Source organism: Quercus lobata, chromosome 3 (genome assembly GCF_001633185.2).
Source record: "Quercus lobata isolate SW786 chromosome 3, ValleyOak3.0 Primary Assembly, whole genome shotgun sequence".
Lineage (NCBI taxonomy): Eukaryota > Viridiplantae > Streptophyta > Magnoliopsida > Fagales > Fagaceae > Quercus > Quercus lobata.
Window position 1 is genome coordinate 58,314,809 of NC_044906.1, and position 22,246 is coordinate 58,337,054.

Consider the following 22,246-nt stretch of genomic DNA (forward strand, 5'->3'; position numbering starts at 1 on the left):
AACATTGATATTACTATTTTCGTGTGTGTTCTAATAAATATTACTGTTTACTAAAAAAAAAAAAAACTATAATTTTCATATAAAATTATAAACATGAACTATAATTATTTGTTTATATTTTGTTTAACTTTATCAATAGTCCTCTGTAAGGACTAGTTTTAGGTTTCTAGCCCAACATATGTATGGACTTAAGCCCAAAACAGCCCAAAATAATAAATTTGTAGATAATGGGTTGGGAAACTAGGCTTGCGTGAACCAGATAACAGAAGAACAGATTTTAGTGCTAAAATGAGAAAGATAACAAAAGCTTGTTAAAGAATAATACTCTCGAATTGGGCCGAGGACGTTGATTCTTAAATACTTTCTGTTTAAAGCTCTATTATAGATTTGTTTACAATTTTTTCCGTCCCCCTATTTCCATAGGGGGTCTTTCACGTTATATAGTCCTTCTGGACCATCTTGATCCTACACTTGTCGTTCACCTGAGCCCTTACTTGAGTACCTGTCCCATCAGACACCCTCTTTAACTTTCTATGAGTTGCGTTCGCCGAGGTAACACTGTTCAGAGGTCTTCTCCACATAAATGCGGCCAAAAAAGTAGTTGTAATACATTTAATGCGGTGGTAGCATCTTTCCCTTAGATATTTTTGAGTTTACTTCCTTCTTGCACGTTCACGAAACACGTTCTTATTGCGGGAGCTTCTTGGAGGGTTGCCTTAGTAGCTGGAGTATGTGCATGAGCGGTCTTTTTCGTATCCGAGGAGGAGCCTCTCCTCGAATTACATGTCGTTTGTCCCTTACTTGTATGTCTCTCAATGGGAAATCTTGATAACGACTTGCTTCTCCTCGGCCAATTCAGTTGCTCTGGACAAAGGCCCAAGGCCCAACATATCATTCTGGGCCTTTATCCCTACAATAGCCCCTTAAAATTCCGGTTTTTCCCTCTCATCCAAGGAGAAAAGTGGGATTTTGATTCCCAAGAGATGAAGTCAACTCCCCCTTTGATTTACACATGTGGGAGTGTGATTTAACACGTCTTATAACTGCTGCTATCATTTCGAAGTTCGTGAGGCGCCATTGAATGCTCCAAGCAATGCCTTGTTCCCCAGATCCGACGATGAGACGCATATCCAACGGTGGACCCTTTTCTTCGAAATTTGGGCGGGATAACTCCCATTTAATCTCTCCCCTTATAAAAGATGCCTGAAGGACTTCTCTCTCCTCATTTTGCAAAAACTTTAAAATTTTCAAGAACTCTCAACTTCTCCAGAACTCTCTGCAGTACCGCTGATTAGTTTTCCGTAAGTTTTAACCTCTTCCTCAGACTGTTTTCTCCTCGGTCAGCCTCCTTGGCTCTCTTTTCTTTCGAAAGATTTTTTAGTGTCCCTTACGTTTGCTTAGATGGGTAGGTTTAAGTACTTAGTAGATTCCCTGGCCACTATGGAGGGTTTTAGGGCCAAGTACCGTATCCCGCAGGGAGTAGCCCTGCAATATTGTGCCCCAAACCGCATTCTTACCAATAGAGAAGTAGGTGAAGTCGTCATTCTAATGATTGCCTTCTTGGAGGAAGGAATGACGTTGCCCATGGGTAGGGTGACTAGGGATTATCTTATTAACCACAGGCTAACCCCCCACCAGTGCGCCCCCAACCTCTTTAGGGTCTTGGGTTGCGTGGACGCTCTCAACGAGCAGATGGGCTTGGGGCTCAAGTGGCTTGATGTGGTCCACCTGTACGAGTGCCAAAAGCTCACCAATGCAGGGTATTACCTAAAGTCCCAGTCCGACATCGTCAGACTAATATCGTGCCTTCCCAAGTCACACAAGGGCATGAAGGACGATTACCTCCTGGTCTCTGGGGAGTGGCATAACAGTCTTCACTGCCCAACTCAAGTAGGGGATCCAGGTGGGGTGCATTAGGGTTAGGTTTCGTAGTTTAGTTTCCTTGATATTCCGTCTTCTTGGATGATAGTTTTGTTGTCCTAACCGTTGTTTCTTCTTGGATGAATTTTGCAGACAAAAACCACGTCGCTCCGAGGCTAAGTTTGGTGAACATACCAACCCTTAACAAATTACTGAGATCCGAGATATTCATAAGTGAGGACGGACAGTTACGGGCTGCTCCTTTAATTTTGGATTACGAGCCTCTATCTCGTATATTCCAGGACGCAAGTCAAGCAATAAAGGCTGGCGATCCTCGGTTAAATCGGATAGACGTATCTAAGCCAGGATTCCTCGCTCAGAGAGATCTTCCGCCCGTCTAGTTACCCATCCAGCGTGTTCCCCAGGAAGTAGTCGCTCCAAGAGAAGGGACAGATTCTACACACTTGTCCCTTTCAACTGAGATAGATAAATTTCACCTTGAGGACGAAGGTGAAGCTTCAGGTGGGCTGATAGTACTCTCGGAGTCCAAGGTTGATATCGACAGGCTTTCTGCAGCGAACACTCCGGGCCTGGTGGTTGCTCAGATTGACTTCAAATCCGAGAAGGAAGAAATGGCTTTAAACCAGAGGAGAAGCCTGCGAGACCTCATGTCCTCTAGGAATAAGGGCTCAACTTCACGAGAAGTACCCAAATCCCAAGTTCTTGCAACATTTCCCTCTCCTCCCGCTCCTCTCCCTATTGATCCAGGCCTACACGTAATGAGGGACTTAAAGAAGAAGAGGCCGCTACAAGATATTGAGGAGGGAGAGTTGCCCCCTTAAAAAGGCACGAAGCAGCAAAAGACTGCTAAAGATCTGAAGGATAAGAGATCTTCATCTGTGGACAGTCGAGAGGAGCCGAACCAGGCTGAGGCGCGCCTATCACAACGTGTGTGGTTGCCTCGGCTAGAGGTTAACGGGGCTGCGATTCCGTGGAATGCCTCTATCAGGGAGTATCAAAGAGGCCACTCTGCGCATGTGGCTGAGTCCTTGGAGCAGCCACTTCTCCTGTCCAAGGATATGGAAGCCTTGAGGAAGTTGAAGTAGCAGGACATTTTCCTGTCCCTAAAATGGGACCTTGCTTTGGTAAGTATAAATTATAGTCCTTTTTATTTACTTTAGCACTAGTATGCAGGTGTTGTTCTCGTTTGTTTGCAAGGGATGACATTATTGTTCTTATGCAGATTACCCATGAGGTTTATGTGGCCGAGGAGTGGGTCAACAGAGCAAAGAACAATGCCAGGCATGAGACTAACCTCCGTCTTGATGCCGAGAAGGCTTTGGGGGCCGCAAAGGAGAAGAATAAAGATCTGGCCACCAAGCTGACCGCCTCAAAGAGGGATCGAAATAGCGCCCTGGCCGGCCTAAAGAATGCTGAGACTCAAGCCGAGGATCAGCGCAAGTTGCTTTATCAAACAGAGATAGAGCTAGCCACTTCTAAGCAACTTGCACTGGATCTGAAGGCGGAGCTACAGAAGGCCAAAGAGGCAACTCAATTAGCAAAAGAGGCATTAGAGGTCAAGAGGCAAGCGGCCTATGCCCTTGGAGTAGAGGAGACACAAGCCAGGCTGACTGAGGAGCTAGCTGAGGCATGCAGGGACTACTATGATGCCATATGGGATGAAGCCCTTAACATTGCAAGAGTTCCTGCAAACTTAGAGTGGAGGCAGCAGGGAAAAACCTTTTATCACCCTGATATCCACGTGATCCCAAGCGGCCTTTCACTTCCCTCTACCCTTGCTCCTGAGTCCTTAAAGCAGCCTCTGACTACTCAAGCTGCAATCCTTCTTCCCGAGGTTCCACAGGGATCCAGCTTGGCTGGAGACCAATTACAAGGGGCCGAGAGGCCCAAAGATCAAGGCAAGGGTAAGGAGAAAAAGTCCCCTTCTAAAGTCAAAGATGTTGCCAAGGGCAAGGATGCTGCATCCAAGGCAAAAGAAACAGAGGCCGGGGCTAAGGAAGCTAACATCAAGGTCAAAGATGTTCCCTCCTCTCAGCCAGGCCAGCAAGATCCACTTGCTCCTAAGGCATAGGCTTAGAACTTAGGAATTTTCTGTAGTCCTTATGGATTTTTTGGTGACACTTTTGTCCGAATATAATGTACTCATCTTATTTAATAGAAAAGCCTTCCTCTTCTTCTTTTTTTTTCTTTTTCTTTTTTTTAATCTCGAAAATCTCTTGCACTTTTTATTTTACATGTTTTTGAGGATTATCTTCATCATGAATAGCGTTGTGTCGTTCCTTCCTTATACTTGAAAATAAGCAACAATGCGTTGGTAACTATTGGATCAATCTAATTGTAACAATGCATTAATTTCCCCAAAACATCTGGTCCGAGGACTTCAGGCATGTCTAAGGTTTTTGTTTAAACACTTATAAAATATGTAACAATGTATTAATTTCCCCAAAGCATCTGGTCCGAGGACTTCAAGCATGACTAAGGTTCTGTTTAAACACTTATAAAATATGTAACAGTGTATTAATTTCCTCAAAGCATCTGGTCCGAGGACTTTAGGCATGACTAAGGTTCTGTTTAAACACTTATAAAATATGTAACAGTGTATTAATTTCCCCAAAGCATCTGGTCCGAGGACTTCAAGCATGACTATGATTCTGTTTAAACACTTATAATATGTAACAGTGTATTAATTTCCCCAAAGAATCTGGTCCGAGGACTTCAGGCATGACTAAGGTTCTGTTTAAACACTTATAAAGGAAGAACAGCACATTTATGCAATGAATGGACGTAATGGTAAAGAAAGCTTTCATTAATAATAGTACATTTTCAGGTTGGTTACATTCCAAGGGTGTGGTATTACATGCTCATCTAAGTCTTCTAAAAAATACGCTCCTATACCAGCCGCAGAGGTGATGCGGTACAATCCTTCCCAATTGGGCCCTAACTTTCCCCATACTGGCTTCTTTGTAGTACATAGGACCTTTCTGAATACTAAGTCTCCCGGTGCTACTGGCCTTAGCTTCACATTGGCATCCTAACCCTGCTTGAGCTTGTGTTGGTAGTATGCCGATTGAACCATTGCGTTCTCCATTCTTTCTTCAATAAAGTCTAAACTATTTTCTAGTAATTAACTATTATTGCTTATATTGAAAGAGCTAGTCCTTAGTGTGGGGAAGCCGTTTTCCAGAGGAATAACTGCCTCGGCACCGTATGTCATTGAAAAGGGAGTTTCCCCAGTGGATTTGCGAGGCGTGGTCCGGTATGTCCAGAGGACATGTGGCAGTTCTTCTACCCATTTCCCCTTAGCATCGTCCAGTCTCTTCTTGAGTCCACTCACTATGACCTTGTTAGTGGCCTCGACTTGACCGTTACCTTGGGGATAGGCTAGGGTAGAGTATCTGTTTTTGATTCCCAAGTCACAGCAATATCTCTTGAAAGATTTGCTATCGAATTGGAGGCCGTTGTCCGAGATAAGGGACTCCAAATTGGGTGACAATATTTTTCCACACAAACTTCTTGGCATCTACGTCCCTAATGTTTGCCAAGGGCTCAGTTTCAACCCATTTGGTGAAGTAGTCTGTGCCGACTAGGGGTGTCCACGGGTCAGGTTTGTGCCCAACCCGGACCCGACCCAAATTATTTGGGTGGAGGAAAATGTGGCCCGAAACCAACCTGGAGAGGTGGTCTGATTTTTCAGTTCGAGTCTCGTCGGGTCGGTATCGAGTTTATCACCAGGGACGAAATCAGGCCGGATCCGGCTAGATCTGGCCAAAATCTGGCCGGATCCGTTGAGATCTTGACGAAATCTAGCCGAATCTGGCGAGATCTGGTTGAAATTTGGCCAAATCCGTCAAGATCTGGCCTAAATTTCGTCGGATAACGGGGAGATCTCGCCGGATCTGGTCGAAAAATCATAATACCTTGCCGGAAAGATAAAGGATTCAGTTCAGGTCGGGTGTCACGGGTTTGGAAACCAAAAACTGACAACTGACCCGTGTGGGGTCGGGTTAGCTTCGTCGGAACCTGCGTTCGACCGCCGGAGTCGTTGGATTGGGTGGCAGTGGGTCGGACGTGGGCGGGTTGGCAGGGTTGAGCGGGTCTCCGAGTTTGATGGACAGTCCTAGTGCCAACTAACAGGTATCTCTTGTTACCCACTGCTTTGGGGAAAGGGTCTACGATATCTAAGCCCCACTATGTGAATGGCCAAGGGTTGGACAGAGGATTAAGGACTCCTCCCGATTAATGCATGTTTGACGCGAACCTTTATCATTGATTGCATTTCTTTACGTATTCTTGTGCTTCCTTTTGCATTTTTGGCCACCAGTAGCCTTGAGTGATGGCCCTGTGTGCCAGAGATCTACCTCCGATGTAGCTTCCACAGATCCCCTCATGTAACTCTTCCAACAGTAATTATGTTGCTTCAGGGTGTATGCACAGCAAGTAGGGCCCAAAAAACGAGCGTTTGTTTAACTTTTGGTCTTCGAACAACTAGAATCGAGGAGCATTCTTTCGTACCTTTACTGCTTCTGATTTTTCCTCAGGTAGGATGTTGTCTTTCAAGAATGATATTATGGGGTCTATCCAGCTAGACCCCACCCTGACCTGGTGAACACGGATCATTCCTTTCTCCACCCCTATAGGCTTGCACAAATCTTCCACGAGGATGACCTGAGGAAGGCCTTGTGCCGAGAAGGAAGCAAGCGTGGCTAGGAAATTAGCATAGGCATTTCCACTTCTGGGGACGTGCAACAAGTCGAAAGATTCGAATCCTTACCGTAGGTGCCCCACCTGACTTAAGTACCTCTGCATTCTTTTGTCCCTTGCTACAAACTCTCCTTTTACTTGGCCAACGACTAACCTCGAGTCTGAGAACATCTCTATCGCCTTCCTGCCCATTTTTTGAACCATGGTCATTCCCATTAGTAGGGCCTCATATTCAGCCTCATCATTAGTGGCTGAGAATCCCAGTCTTAGCAATTTCTCAATAGTGATCTTCTCGGGGGATATTAGTAGTATTCCCACCCCGGACCCTTTTTGGTTTGCTGCGCTGTCAACGTACACTTTCTAGGATAGCAAGCCCTGTTGGGAGATCATGCCAACCAATTTTCCATCCATGTGTTGCGCTTCTGTCGCTTCTTCTAATGGGGGTTCGACGAACTCAGCCACCAGATCTGTGAGGACCTGGCCCTTGACAGAGGTACGAGGCATGTACTTGATATCAAAAGCCCCCAAGATTGTGCCCCATTTAGCAATCCTCCCTATGTAATTAACACTTTGAAGTATAGCTCTGAGGGGGAGTTAAGTCAGGACGACAATTGTATGCACCTGGAAGTAATGGGGGAGCTTTCATGTGCCAAGCACCACTGCCAAGACAGCCTTCTCTAGTGGAGGATAATGAACCTCGGCCTCATGTAGTGATTTGCTTACATAGTAAACTGGCCGTTGTACGCCATTGTCAACTCGTAGCAAAACCAAACTCACAGCGTGAGGGGCTACGACGATGTATGAGAACAAGACCACATCCACCTTAGGACTGGACATGATAGGTGGTCACGATAGATATTCTTTAAGTTTTTGGAAAGCCAACGCACACTCTTCAGTCCATTCGAATCCTTTCCATCTTTTCATCAAGAGGAAGAAAGGTCTGCACCTATCCGTCGACCGAAAAATAAACCGATTCAGGGCGACAACCATTCTGGTAAGCTTCTGAACCTCTTTGGGATTCTGGGGGGGTTGTAGGCTAGTAATGGCCTTGATTTGATTAGGGTTAACCTCGATACCCCGGTGAGTCACCATGTAACCCAGGAACTTGCCTAATCTGACACCAAATGAACACTTGGAGGCGTTTAAGCGCAACCTATGTTTCCTCAGGGTTTCAAAGATGCTTACGAGGTCTGTAACGTGCTCAGACACTACCTTACTCTTCAACACCATGTCGTCTATGTAGACCTCAATACTTTTTCCCAACTGGGATTCAAACATTCTTGTCATCATCCTTTGATAGGTTGAACCTGCGTTCTTTAAGCCGAATGGCATCACCTTATAGTGGTAGTTTCTAGTGGGAGTGACAAATGCCATTTATTCTTGATCATCCAAGGCGAGTGGTATCTGATGATACCCTTGAAAGGCGTCTAAGAAGCTCATCCAAGGATGACCGACTGTTGCATCCACCAATTAGTCTATTCAAGGTATAGGGAAGGGATCTTTTGGGCAGGCCTTATTCAAGTCTGTGAAGTCCGCACATAGTCGCCACTTCCCGCTCTTCTTCCTTACTACGACGGTATTGGCTAACCATTCGGGGTAAAAGACCTCTTTGATAGCCCCTACCCTTTTAAGCTTCGTTACCTCTTCCCTGACAGCGTCTGCATGTTCTTTGGATGGGCGTTAAGGCGATTGCTTCTTGGGAATGATGGATGGGTTAACATTCAGATGATGGCAGATAAATTCTGGATCCGCCCCCGGGGCTTCATAAGCGCCCCACGCGAACACATCAATGTTTCTCTTGAGGAATGCTAACAGCTCCTCCTTTTCTTGAGGGGGTAGTTAAGCCCCTACCTGAAAGAACTTTTCCAGGTCGCCACCTATGATAAATTTTTCCAAATCCTCACATTTGGGCTCTTCAGCTGATTCATGGGATGGCAGCTCCGGTGTTTTTGATTGCTATAAGTCCCTTTCGACAGTAGCTGAGGAACTGGTTTCGTGTTGCCGTGTGATGGCGGCCACAAGGCATTGCCGAGCCACAAGTTGATTCCCCACAATTTCTTCGACGCGGCCCCCCGAAGGGTATTTTACTTTCTGGTGCAAGGTGGATGAAACGGCTTCTAGAGCATAGAGCCAAGGTCTGGCCACAATAACCATGTAGGGGGAATAGGCATCCACCACGATGAAGTTTACCTCCACCACTTCCAACCTAATCTATATGGGTAGTCTGATCTGACCTTTTGGAATAACGGTCTTCCCCTCAAAACTAATCAGAGGGGAATTGTAGGTTGTCAAGTCCTTGGGTCTCAATCTCAGCCCCTTGTACAGGTCAGGGTACATGACCTCGACAGCGCTACCCTGGTCTACCAACACTCTTTTTACGTCATACCCTCCTATTCTGAGTGTGACCACCAAAGCATCGTCGTGGGGTTGAATGGTTTCGATTTTGTCCTCGTCCGAGAATCCCAGAACTGGTCGGATTTCCACTCTAGCTCTTTTGGGGTTCGGGTCATTGCTCTTGGCAGGAAACCGAGCAATGGACATTACTCTGGAGGGGCAAGAACCGATCCTGCCGAGAGTAGTGAAGATGACATTGATCGTTCCCAAGGGCGGTCTTGAAGAATCATCCCTCCTGGGTTCCGAATTTATTTGGCCCCCGCGGCTACTGGTGTGGTGCAACAAATGTTTCAGCTTCCCTTCTCGAACCAACCGGTCCAAATAGTCCCACAAATTCCTGAAATCCTCTGTAGTATGCCTCTGGTCTTGATGGTACTGGCAATAAAGTTTCTAGTTTCATCTCAGGGGGTTCCCAGCCATTTGAATAATGACTCATTCTTAACCTTCTCTAGAACCTGGTGTACCGGTTCTCAGAACACTGCATTGACCACCTGAGTGATGGTAGGTCCTGGCTACCCATTAAAATCTCTCCGTGGCCGGCTATTATTGTATAGGTTCAACCTGAAATCCCTCATTTCCTGAAGGATAATCTTATCATTTCCTTTACCCATTTGCTGGTCTTCCTTAACCCTCTTATACTTGTCAATACGGTCCATGAGTTGACGCAGATTGGTGACACGATTTCCCGTTAGGGACTTCCTTAAGCCATGCTCGATTGGGAGGCCACTTTTGAAGGTACGGATGGCGACGTCTTCAAAGTTACCATCCATCTCATTTTACATCTCCCAATATCTGTCCAAATATGTTTTCAGGGTCTCTCCCTCTCTCATACTCAAGGACAGTAGGGAAGATAGGGGCCAAGGGACTCTGCTATAGGTAATGAAGCCAGAACCGAATGCTTGGGTGAGCTCCTTAAAGGAGTTTATGGAGTCGGCCTTCAAGCTATCAAACCATCTCATTGCTATGAATTATAGGCTGGATGGGAAGACCTTACACATTAGGGTTTCGTCTCTAGAATGGACGACCATTCTCTAATTGAAGTGGCTCACATGCTCTACGGGATCTGTCTTGCCATTATACATGGTAAACGCAGGCTAAGTGAACCGTTGGGGGAGTTTTGCTCGCTCAATTCTTCGTGCGAAAGGCGACTTGGAGATTTGATCCAACGCCTTGCCTATAGCGTCATTTCTCACACCTTTTCAAAGGGGGCTCTTATGCCTACGCTTACGGTGGTACTCCTCTTCATAGGAGAAAGACTCGCTGGGTGGGGTCTTTGACCTTCACCTGTAGTTACCATCCTCTTCATCGTCAAGGGGGGCGTCTGGGCTGGAGAAGGTTTGCTTCCGCTGTGCATGGCGCAACTTTCTCTTCAATTGGTCGACTTCTAGTTGCAGCGCTCTAGTATTCTCTTCTTGAGAAAGATGACCCTTTCCCCGTGACTGGCTTCTTCCGGTCCGGGCACTATGCACACTCCCCTCTTTATCCCTTCTTCGCTCAAGGTTAACGAAAGGATTTTGACGATGGGATCCTATGGATTCTACCTATCGTAGGTCTGAACTTGCCATGGTTGAACGTTGAGCTTGCTAACACCCAAGTATTCCTTCCCAGAGACGGCACCAATTATAAGGACCAGCTTTAGGTTTCTAGCCCAACAGATGTATGGACTTAAGCCCAAAACAATAAATTTGCAGAGAATGGGTTGGGAAACTGGGCTAGTGTGAACCAGATAACAGAAGAACAGATTTTAGTGCTAAAATGAGAAAGATAACAGAAGCTTGTTAAGGAATAATACTCTCGAATTGGGCCGAGGACGTTGATTCTTAAATACTTTTTGTTTAAAGCTGTATTACAAATTTTTTTACAATGTTTTCTGTCCCCTTATTTCCATGGGGGGTCTTTCGCGTTATATAGCCCTTCTGGACCATCTTGATCCTACACTTGTCGTTTACCTGAGCCCTTACTTGAGTATCTGTCCCATCAGACACCCTCTTTGGCTTTCTGTGAGTTGCGTTCGTCAAGATAACACTGTTCAAAGGTTTTTTCCACATGAATGCGGCCAGAAAAGTAGATGTAATACATTTAATGCGATAGTAGCAGCTTTCCCTTAGATATTTTTGAGTTTACTTCCTTCTTGCACATTCACGAAACACGTTCTTATTGCGGGAGCTTCTTGGAGGGTTGCCTTAGTAGCTAGAATATGTGCTTGAGCGGTCTTTTTCGTATCCGAGGAGGAGCCTCTCCTTGGATTACATTCCGTTCGTCCCTCACTTGTATGTCTCTCAATGGGAAATCCTAATAATGACTTGCTTCTCCTTGGACAATTTAGCTGCTCCAGACAAAGGCCCAAGTCCCAACGTGTCATTCTGGGCCTTTATCCCTACACCCTTAATTTATTTTTCATATTTTCTGAAATTCTTCTTCCTAAAGAGGGATTGTAGAAAGATTTGTAAAATCTAGATTCAGTTATTATGCTTAGGATTCTCCATAATTTTAATTAACTACAAATTTATATTCCATATACTTATAATTGAGAAATAAAAATAAAAAATTCATAATTACTAACAATTGCAGCAAGAGATTAATCAAAATACATAAAGTTTAGACATCTATTTTGATTCCTTAAAATAAATTGAGCTAATAAATTAATATACAAGTGTTGAAGAACTAAGATTATACCGATATATCTCTAAACTTGTATACACATCTCACTAGGTTGATTGCCTTAAAGAAAATGTAGAATTTAACCTTTTTGCTCTCTATTCTTCAAAGTACTTAAATTTGGATGCATATATATATATATATATGTAAATATATTGGATTGGGTTCAAGTTACACATAATATAACTTTAAACAATGTTACACTACCCAATAAATTGTTATTGAATTCATATTTTAAAAATTTTACCGTTGGATTATATGTTCTATATGTTCTTAACATGCATACCAATATTAATGCCAATCAGTTGTTATTTGCCATTCAATCCATAAACTCACATTTTATTCATTATTTTAAACTAAAAAAAATTGAATTTAAACAATTGATTGATGACATTACTATTGATATTTAATCATCTTGAAATTTTGCAAGCATGGAGAATATACGAAGATAATGTAATCCAATAGTAAATTTGTTAAGATTCACATTCAATTAAAAAAATATTCAGTGATGTAACTTTAAACAATGTTATATCACTTAATATTTTTGAATAAAACATAAGGCCCCATGCCAATTGAAATTCATTGAAATTAATTTATTAAAAAAAAAGGATAAACATACAAAATGCCATGAACAGTGACATGCTAAAATTGTGGAACAAGATCACAAGACACAAGATAAAAGTCTTTCTAAACATAAGTGTTGTTAACTTGATAAAAAAAAAAAGGGGTGAATCTCTCAATGCCGTATTGTTGTGCAACTCTTCTCCCTTTTTATCCCTTGTCAAAGCTGTTTTCTTGGGCTGCATTTTGTTTTCTCGCCCCCGGGCTCTGCCCAGGGCTTAGGTTTAGGCTAATTAGCTTTAAAATATTTATGTCATTACTCATTAGCTGAGCAAGGGAAAAAAAAAAATATATATATATATATATATATATATTTTTTTTTTTTTTCCTTGAAGAATGTAAATAATTTCCGCAAAAATCTATAGCTATAGTTTCCTTGAACTCTCAATTGTCGTTTGTTTTGTCTACATCATTCTCTTTAGCCCCACCCCATTTCTTTATTCTGTCTTCAGCAATTGATGCCTGCATTTCACACCAATTTAGTCAGTCCTTCCATTCTTAACACGGGTTAATTGTTGAGCATTGTTTGTATAATGTAACTATTTAATATAGGTAGTGTTAATTACACACATCATTTGCACACATGTCCATTCATAACAATTTCAGTTCAAATTCACTTATGTATGGATGTATGCGCAAAATGGCATGTGTAATAGGTTTTACTGATTTAAGATTATCATTCCAGTCCGGAAGATTGAAGACAACTTTTTTTTTTTTTCCTTTTTTTTTTTTTTTTTTGTGTGTAAAAAGAATTTCATTAGAAGCCACATATACATGGAATAAATGTGAAAAAAAGTTTACCTCTTTGTTCCAGTTGGTCCTATAAACTATAAAGAAAAGGACACAAGTTTGTACAATTGTTCCTGTCATCATGCCGTACCAAATCCCCTGCAAAATTGAGAATGACACAAAAGTTCAGGTTTCACATTAAAAAAAGGGACAAGAAGTTCATTTACATGGTGACTAACATGGCTTATCTGATGCAATAAGATCCTCTTGAGAATTACACGGTTGTGATTGTTTTCTCTTTTCATAATTTTATCTCATAATTATTAAACTTTAAACATTTATCTCCTAGGAGTCAGGCAATAATGGGAAGAGAAGAAGCTTATTTTCACTAGATAATAGAAATGAAACAAACAAAAATAGGAAGGAAGTAGAGCAAGACTTACCCTGACACCCCAATCAACCTTGTAACCCAATATGAGACCCAAAGGGATCCCGAAAAGGTAGTAACAAGCAATGTTCACATAAGCAACAACTGCTTGCCATCCCGCTCCAATGGCCACTCCTGTAAAAAAAATTATTCATCCAATTATTAAATTCTATATTTACTTATCCCTCAAGAATATGTTTTTTTTTTTTTTTTGAGTAACTGAATTGTATTTTATGAAGAAGATAATATATATATATATATATATATATAATAGCCAAAATTTAGAGAAAATTCAATTAGATTTTAACTGAATTCTCAATTTTGTACCACGTGTTCCATTTAATTTTTAATTTTGCACTAAGTGAATTATTGAGTCTACAAATCGAAAAGTATAAATCCAATTAAATACTAAATTGAATTTCAATTGGAGTCCAATTTTCCGTCATGTGTCTATCTAAATTTTTAATTTTTGTGGCAAATGAATTATTGGGTGTAAAAATCGAAGAGTCTAAAATCAATTATATATATATAAAGAGAAACCATTGCATATTTTATAAATGTATAGTTTTTTTTTAAAAAAAAAAAGCTAATACTATGTATAATTTATAACTGTGTATATGCATGGGGCTGCACACTAGTACAATATAAAGACTAAAAAGGGTGTGGAATAAATTCAAATGATCGAAATTTTTTTCCTAGAATTATCTCAAGTTAGTAAAAACACTCAATAAGGGAAAGAAAAATCTAACCAGAGAGAACAGGTTGAATATTGTTAATGACAATGCAAAGAGCCAATATTGGTGTAAGCTCCTTAACGAGTGTTTCAACACTTGTATCAGACGAAAATAAGGATGGGTACTCGTTTCGTGTCCCAATTAGAATAGCTGAGAGGACAAGACCAATGAAAAATGAGGTTACCACGGCTACCACTAATGAAAATTTGGCTGTTCTTGGATGAGCTGCTCCCAATTCATTTGACACTCTCACACTGCAAAATATTTCGGTTTTTAATTTTTCAGTCTTTTTGAAACTTACAAGAAATAGAAAATAGCTTGGTGGAGTTGTGTTTCTGTCACTAACCTTATAGCTGCATTCATCCCAAGAGCTACCATAATTGTCCAGCCCAATATGTTCATGCTGCGACATCATTGGCATGGCAAGAAAATAGGAAATAGTCAATCGAAAATAAATTATATCCAAAGCACATTGGTAATTAGCTTTAGATCCATGCGTTGCACGAGAATTTATGCACTCCTGTGTGAGGAGGGAGTGTGGTAACAGATTGCTATGGTCTTCACTAAATATTCAGTTCATACAAATAAGGGTTTGGTTAACAAGTATTATTAGAATATTTGTTAGTAAACCATTTTTTAAAAATTTTGATACCACTTTTATGAAAAATATAAAAAGTTGTCAATAAAATCAGTTGGTTTTTTTTCATTTCCCATTAGAAGTTTCTAAAAGTCTTTCTTAAATAGAACATTTGTTAGCAAACTCCTACAAATAATATTGCAAGGACTAATGAAATGAAGATATATATGAGAAGTGATGGAGGATGGAATTTTGTATGAATTTTGGCTCTTAAGATGAAAACAAAAAATTCATAACGATTAACTTTTTCTGTGCTTGAAGCAATCGTTATTCCAAATACAAATAAAGTTTCATTAGACTTTATAACAAGTATATGCAACGTTACTCTTCATCCATGTGAAGTCCTAGTGTTTGGTCTTACATGCATGAAAGACGAGAATTACCCAATATACTGGGGATCCTCTGGACTCCAAGTAAGAGTGACTTATTCCATTTCCTTCATTGTTCAATTTTATTTGCAACAGAATATAGGAGCAATTCCATGAAATATGTAAAATAGTAGTACGTTTCTCATCTCATATGTATGGTGGATCTTATCGTATATTTAATTAAAGAGATTTATCATTATTAAGAGAATAATGAATATAACGACATTATACTCATGAGCAGGAAAATAGATTGAACAAATTGCTAGTAAGTTCCCCTAATTAATAAGTTATCTTGCATAAACAATTTCATAATCAGTACATGAATCGCAACTAGCCAATTGATTTTCAAAACCGAAAATTCTTCGTAAATTTTAGCTTATTCGAGACATTTTGAATGCAACACCCACAATCAACGGGAAACATAGGGAATTCTAAACAGAGACTTATTGTTGCTGAAACTGAAAACTGAAAACTGAAAACTGAAAACACTGTAACAAAATAATTTTTAAATGTGTGAATAGTATTGTGGGACCCATTTTTTAATATTTTTTAACCCGTGAACAGTGTCAAACAGTGTGTAAACAGTGTCAAACAGTGGTGAACAGTGTTCTTGTCCCCCAAAATCAGAAACGGTGCAGGAAAAAGAAAAAAAAAAAAAGTAAAACGCAAAACACAGACTTGGGTTTCAGCAGTATCCAAACACCCTCTTAGTCCTACAGACAAATTAGACCGTGCACCGCAAGACAGTGGGAAAGTGATAGCCTTTGAATTTTAAGAAAGTTGCCAATCAAATAGTGCAAAACCATTCCAAGAGCGTAAGACTAAATTGCTACCAGTACTTTAAGATCTTTTTGAATTTCCAATATTGAATATCTATTTGCATCATGTTAGTAACAGTAGAGCATTCGATATCAAATGTGCTAGAAAATTTAATTTTTAACAACTTAAAAGATTATATTATCTATTTTAACTTCTCGCTTAACAATATTCTTTTTTTTTTTACCACTCAAGTCTTTTTCTATAACTTTCATTAAAATTTTTTTTTTTTTTTGTTTTGTTTTGTTTTGTGTGTGCGTGTGTTTACCATACAATAAAATGCTATCCCTAACAGTTTACTGTAACTAAGTGTTAAAAAATTATAGATATAACACCTTTGATGTAGTGAATTTTTTATGGTCCGTTTGGTTAGAGATTTTTAATATCATTTTTTAAATGTTGTGAAAATACGTATTTCAGTGTTTAAAATTTAGTACCAAAAAGTAGTATCTTGGATGTTAACATAATATTTTAGTTATTTTAACACCTCTTATGTGAATACTCTACTTATGTGACTTCCCCCCACCCCCCTTTTTTTAAGGCAATGTAGATAATTCTAGCTAGCTACTATTATTATGGTCAGTGCTACCACCTAAGCATGCGATTCTTAGAGGCTGTTTGGATGCAAAAATTTCATCACTTAATTTCCCTCACTCATCACTTATCACCTAATTTTTTACACCCGTTTGGCACCATCACTCACTTTCCATCACTCAATATTTTTCACACTATTTGTGGACCCCATACCTATCACTCGGTGCAGTTTTTTTTTTTCCCAATACCCAAAAACCCGAACCCAGTGAAAAAAAAACAAAAAAACAAAAAAACAAAAACAAAACCAAGAGGAGAAGACCAAATCCAGGAGAAGAAAGGAAAAAAAAAGTCAAAAGGTGGTCAAAAGGTGCGGCTGAGTTATGACTAGTGGGTCCCCCATGTGTATTTAATTACAAAAATGCCATTGAATTATAAGTTATGGAAATTGAAAACAGCTAAAATATGTTTTCAGTTTCCATAACTCATAACTCAAAAATTAGAGAATTGAGTGATGAAAACAGAGTTATCGTGCAACAAATGGATATTGAGTTATGAGTCCCACCATTTTTGAGTTATGAGTTATAGAAACAGAGAATTGAATTATGGAAACAAGCCATCCAAACAGCCTCTTATTCCTTTAGGGGGAAAAAAATTAAGAAAAACACATTCATGTTTAGCACAACTCATAGACAGATCCAACTGTATAACATGTGATAGTCATCTTTTTGCGAATGGAGAGAGTATACAAATTACTAATTAGAGAATAGACACTATTTTTTTTTTCCTCAACGTGGGTGACTGAGTCTGAGTTTTGCTCAGAAAAAGATGGGAAATTGAGGAAAAGGAATCATCCTAATCTAATTTATGTACTGAAAATGCCACGAGGTTGACTTACTAGAATTTAGAGGCTCACTCGTGGTCCATATCGCAGTTTAGAAACTTATCTTTTTAGATTATTATTATTATGTTTACCAAACCGATTATTATTATTATTATTATTTTTTTTTGGGTTTCTTGGTCCAATATGGTGGCTACCGGCTATAAATGTGGATACCATATGGTATGGATACTTCAAGAATCAAATATATATATATACACCAACGTTTTTCCTACCCATTTGTTAACAAAAACATAATTTTGGTATTGATGATTTTTCTATTACAGATTGAAGAGAAGAAAATCCTTATTTTCTTGCACAAACTTTTATCCATGATATTATTTCTATTTCTTAATTAATAAACTTTTAATTTCCTAAAAAAAAAAAAAAACTTTTTCCCCTACCGCGGTGGTTGTTATGGCATGATGGCATGTCTAGCTTCCACGAAGGTCATGTACATCCACTATATTAGATCTCTCTTACATAAATATAGGATTTATGTCGTTCATAAAAAAAATTATATAAGTTTTATGTGTGGAATCCACCTCTATATTATTAGAGAAATGTATGATGAATGTATTGAATAATTTTATAAGATTGAGGTGATTTGGAGGACGGTACAGTGGAGAGAGAAAAGGAAACTTACCATATGGACAAGGCATCCACTGAAACCTCTGCATTTTTCAAATATCCAGCAAAGAGAATCAAAGCCATGAAATACCACACTTCCAAGCTGCACAAGATTAATTTGAAGATATATTCATCAATTTAAGGATTAGATTTAGAATTGAATGTTGAATGATGTGAACCCACAAATCAATATTTTAGCATGAACCAATCGAAAAAAGGAGAGATCTCATTTGGGTGCATGTTGTGACCCATCATACCCTGCAAAGTAATAATACTCTAATACTTTTTGGAAAGTATAGTAATAAAATATAATAATGTTCCCATAAAAATAAAATAAATTAAAAAAACCTAATAATAATGTACGGTAAATAAGAAACAACTTTATTCAATTAATACAAACTTTCCTGAGCGTGATAGACATTTTCGTTTCTAATTAAAGACATTTTCGTTTCAATTTTAGGTGAGAAAGGAAAAAGAAGGGTTTAATTCTATCCTAGTCCTATACCGAAAAAGGATATAACATTTAATAGTATAAATTATGATAAAAATTCGATTTATCTTCTAACCATGAATTATTTTTTTTTATTTTTTTACATCAAAGATAGAAAACCTTGAATGATTAAACTACAATCTTATTCAGACAATAAAAATGTTATAGAAGCTTCAAACTCACAAAATTTTTACATTTAATTAAAATAAATAAGTTGTGATTAGTATAACATTATTTTCAGACATTATTTTTAAAGTTGACCCATAACAATTTATAACTTTAATAATTATGAAAAATAAGATTTGTAACTTAATTGTTAACATTTACAGTATTTTTTACAGAAGTATCCATAGTTCAAATAAATCAAATCTCTTATTCCTAACTATTAATACTACCCACTTTCATGAGCGTGATAGCAGGCATTCATTAGTAATCATTTCTCATTGGACCCGAAAGGACAAAGCATTTAATACTACTGATAATTATCAAGATTCCATATATTTTTTAAGAGAATTTTTAATTAATTATCAACTGCAATACATATGTGGTCCTTCTAAATTATAGGAAAAAATAGTATTGACTTTTTAAATAAATTAAAGAATAAAATAAAAAAATTATTTATTAATTTTAGAAAGAATACTTAATTTTGAGACATTTTAAAATAGAATAAAGAACCAATAAATTGGAACCGCAGAAAATCTAGATTATACACACACGACATGTAAAATGCAGCCCGCTACTATTATTTTTTTATAAACAAAACAGTTTAAATATCATTAAAAGCTTTATAACTTAATTCCTCAGCTCATTTGTTAGTCTTTTGGGTTGCTTTTTGTAACAACTTTGGGCCTGTTTCCATCTCTGATCCATCTTTGTTAGTGGCTCAAGCTTTGGAAAGAGATGGGCAAAGGCCCATGAGTTCCATGTTGTACCAGACGTGGATTCCTTTTGAGAAATAAAGATGCTTGTTTATTCACCAAAAAAAAAAAAATTAACTCAGATATTTTCATTCTCCTGCTGTTAAATTATAATTAAAAATATTAATGTAAATAGTAATATTTGATATGGAAAAAACTTAGGCAGCTCCCTCCTCCTCTCATATGAGAGTGAGTTCCGTAGTGAAACCTACATGACTTAGTGGAGTGGGGTCCACCTCTTTTGTGAGAGGAGGTAGCAATAGCATTGCTCCGGAACATGTAAAAATTATGAGATTCCTTACCAGAGCATTACTGCGGAGGCCAGAGATAATTTAACGAAGCCCCAAAGATTCTGAAACGCCTTCAGTGAGAACCCAGACCAAGCTCGACCACAAGTCCCACTGAGAATATACAACAGCTGCGCTATCACGATGAGCCACCAGGACGCATCCAACACTATAGCCGCACCCACCAGACCCCATCCTAACTTCAACATAAAAAGCCAGCTAAACAGTGTGTGCAGAACCAATACCACAGCCGCAATCAAAGCCATCACCATGATTTTGCTCTGCGATTGCAGAAACTTGGCGATCGGGAAATTCAAAGCGTAAGCAAACAGCTGCGGAATCATGTAAATTGCGAACACTCCCGCTGCTTCAGATATTTCTTCGGTCTGTCCAATCAGTTTCAACAGTGGCGCCGCGAAGATGTATAAAAGACTTAGAAGCAAAGATGTGGTGACCAGTATCACCCATGACCTTTGCATGTAGATTCCTAGCATATCAATCTGTCCTGCTCCAACCGCTTGCCCACATAGCGTTTCGAGTGCGCTTCCCATTCCAAGCTGATTGAAATTCAATTTTGTTAGAGCCACAACAACAAATCCCTTTTCTTTTTAAACAAAGAATCAATTTCAATAAGTTTGTATTGTAATATTAAGAACAGAGTGTACCATGACGCCGAAGGAGAAGCCAGCGATGACGGAGTTTTCGATGGAGACGGCGGCGAGGTCGAGAGAGCCGACATGGCCGGCGAAGACTTGAGTGATGGCGCCGAGAGAGTACTGGCATATGGAGGTGAAGATGGCGGGGCCGGCGAGGTACCAGAGCTTTTTTGATTCATAAAGGAACGCTCTGTAGAAATCGACAGGACCTGTGATGGGAGCGATGTCAGAGGCATCGGGGACAAAGGTAGCAGCAGAGGAAGTGTGTCCTGCTACTGGAAGAGACTGTAGCTGGTGTTCTTGCCCATCTTCTCTAGCGGAGGAGATAAGTGGTTGCTTACCATCCTCCATGAGAGATAGAGATGAGACTTATATCACTAAAAACTTGTAGCAGGAAAGGATTTGTGGTGAACTGCGTGAATTCTCTCTCACACACACACACACACACATATATATATAGCATTAATAAGTTTCCAAGTATTTCGGTTTGTTTTTAATTGAGAGTCAAAGAGATTAGGTTTTTCCAGGACTAATCATAGTATGAATCTACTATGAAATACTTTTACAAGTTACAACATTAACTTTTGTTTGTTTAGTTACCATAAAAATGAAGAGGTGTGAAAGGCTTTTTGTTTTGGAACATCAGTGAAAAGGCTTCCGTGCTAGAGTAGAGTAGTGCTAGTAGGCGGTCAACTCTTGAGGTTGGATGTAAAAAGTAAATGGTGCAAGGCACTAACTGCAGTAAAAGCAATTAACCAATTAGTTAAGTTTGTTTACTTTGTATAAAAAATTAGTAAGATTGTTTACTTATCTGATTACTGACGTAATCACTTATGACTTACCTATGTCATGCAAGAATAGTTTTTGCACATATCAGAAAGAAAACCTCCCTACTGCTAGCGCACTCAATGATTCACAACTTTTGCCTTTAAAAAAAAAAAAAAAATTTAATATATTATTCTATTCTAATAGAATAATAATAATTTTTTGTTAAATTTTATTCTTCAGCCATAATATTTGATTCTTGATATAAATTTAATATTTGATTCTTGATATAAATTTAATTTTTGTTTGGTTAGTATTGATTCATAAAATTATTTTTTGATTCATCAAATCAACCTTAGTTTCGTTAGTATTAAATAAATTTATTTAATTGATATTTAAATACAAAAGCCCAACTTAAAAATATCATTTTAGGCTCCTAACTATATTGAGTCAGTCATGTCTCTAACTTTTTGATATTGTATCAAAATAGTTTATATTATTAAATGATGGATAAAAGAATTGAAGTAACTAATGGTGATAATAAAATAATTTTTATGCTATGTAAACTTCCACACGAACTTCCATGTGGCTTGAATTAAAAAATAAAATTTATATATATAAAAATAAAATAAAAATAAAAGCTCAAGTAAACTAGAATATGTAATTACTTATGATTTTCTTATGCTTAAAAACCTAACATAAACACTGATTCTTTACCTCAAATAAAAATATTAAAACACACACACACAACTTAATATCTAGCTTTCGTTTCCTTAGTTTTCTCAAAAACCAAACATAAATTGATTAGACTCGTGGCTATCGAGGCACTCCATGTGAGAGACAACTCCTCCACTACCAATGCCTACCAAACCCACACCCATGACCCAACGATCTCTCATCCCCACTGATCAGATAAACTTGCTTCCCATCAACTCACCAATTTTGACCTCCTATTCATCTCCTACAAGATCTTCATAGCTGTTTGCCGCACCTCCATTGACAACAATTAAATTTTTACTATCCCATTTATCACAGACTCACATTAACTTTTTCTATCCATTACTTAATGATGAATGATATAGCCCTAGTTTTTTATAGCGACACAATACCAAAATGTTAGAAAT

The 22,246-nt window shown here is 38.9% G+C and overlaps 1 protein-coding gene across 1 annotated transcript; it reads right to left on the bottom strand.

Annotated features, from left to right (window-relative positions):
- Window positions 1-12,206: 12,206 nt before the first annotated feature.
- On the bottom strand, window positions 12,207-20,956 carry LOC115982476 (protein DETOXIFICATION 29-like). The gene is made up of 8 exons (XM_031105084.1): window positions 20,367-20,956; window positions 19,717-20,258; window positions 18,024-18,110; window positions 14,492-14,548; window positions 14,161-14,399; window positions 13,428-13,546; window positions 13,057-13,143; window positions 12,207-12,717 (listed from the first exon to the last, which is right to left on the bottom strand). Exons 1-8 carry the CDS (start codon window positions 20,706-20,708, stop codon window positions 12,640-12,642), a joined length of 1,551 nt encoding a protein of 516 aa, XP_030960944.1. The 5' UTR covers window positions 20,709-20,956; the 3' UTR covers window positions 12,207-12,639.
- Between the last annotated feature and the right edge of the window lie 1,290 nt (window positions 20,957-22,246).

Excerpts from the sequence above, each read along its gene's own strand:
- LOC115982476 (XM_031105084.1), bottom strand. The coding sequence starts at position 20,708 with ATGGAGGATGGTAAGCAACCACTTATCTCCTCCGCTAGAGAAGATGGG. Across the intron at positions 18,111-19,716 it reads GCCTCCGCAGTAATGCTCTG|CTTGGAAGTGTGGTATTTCA; the intron begins GTAAGGAATCTC and ends AATCTTGTGCAG. Across the intron at positions 13,547-14,160 it reads TATTCAACCTGTTCTCTCTG|GAGTGGCCATTGGAGCGGGA; the intron begins GTTAGATTTTTC and ends TTTTTTTTACAG.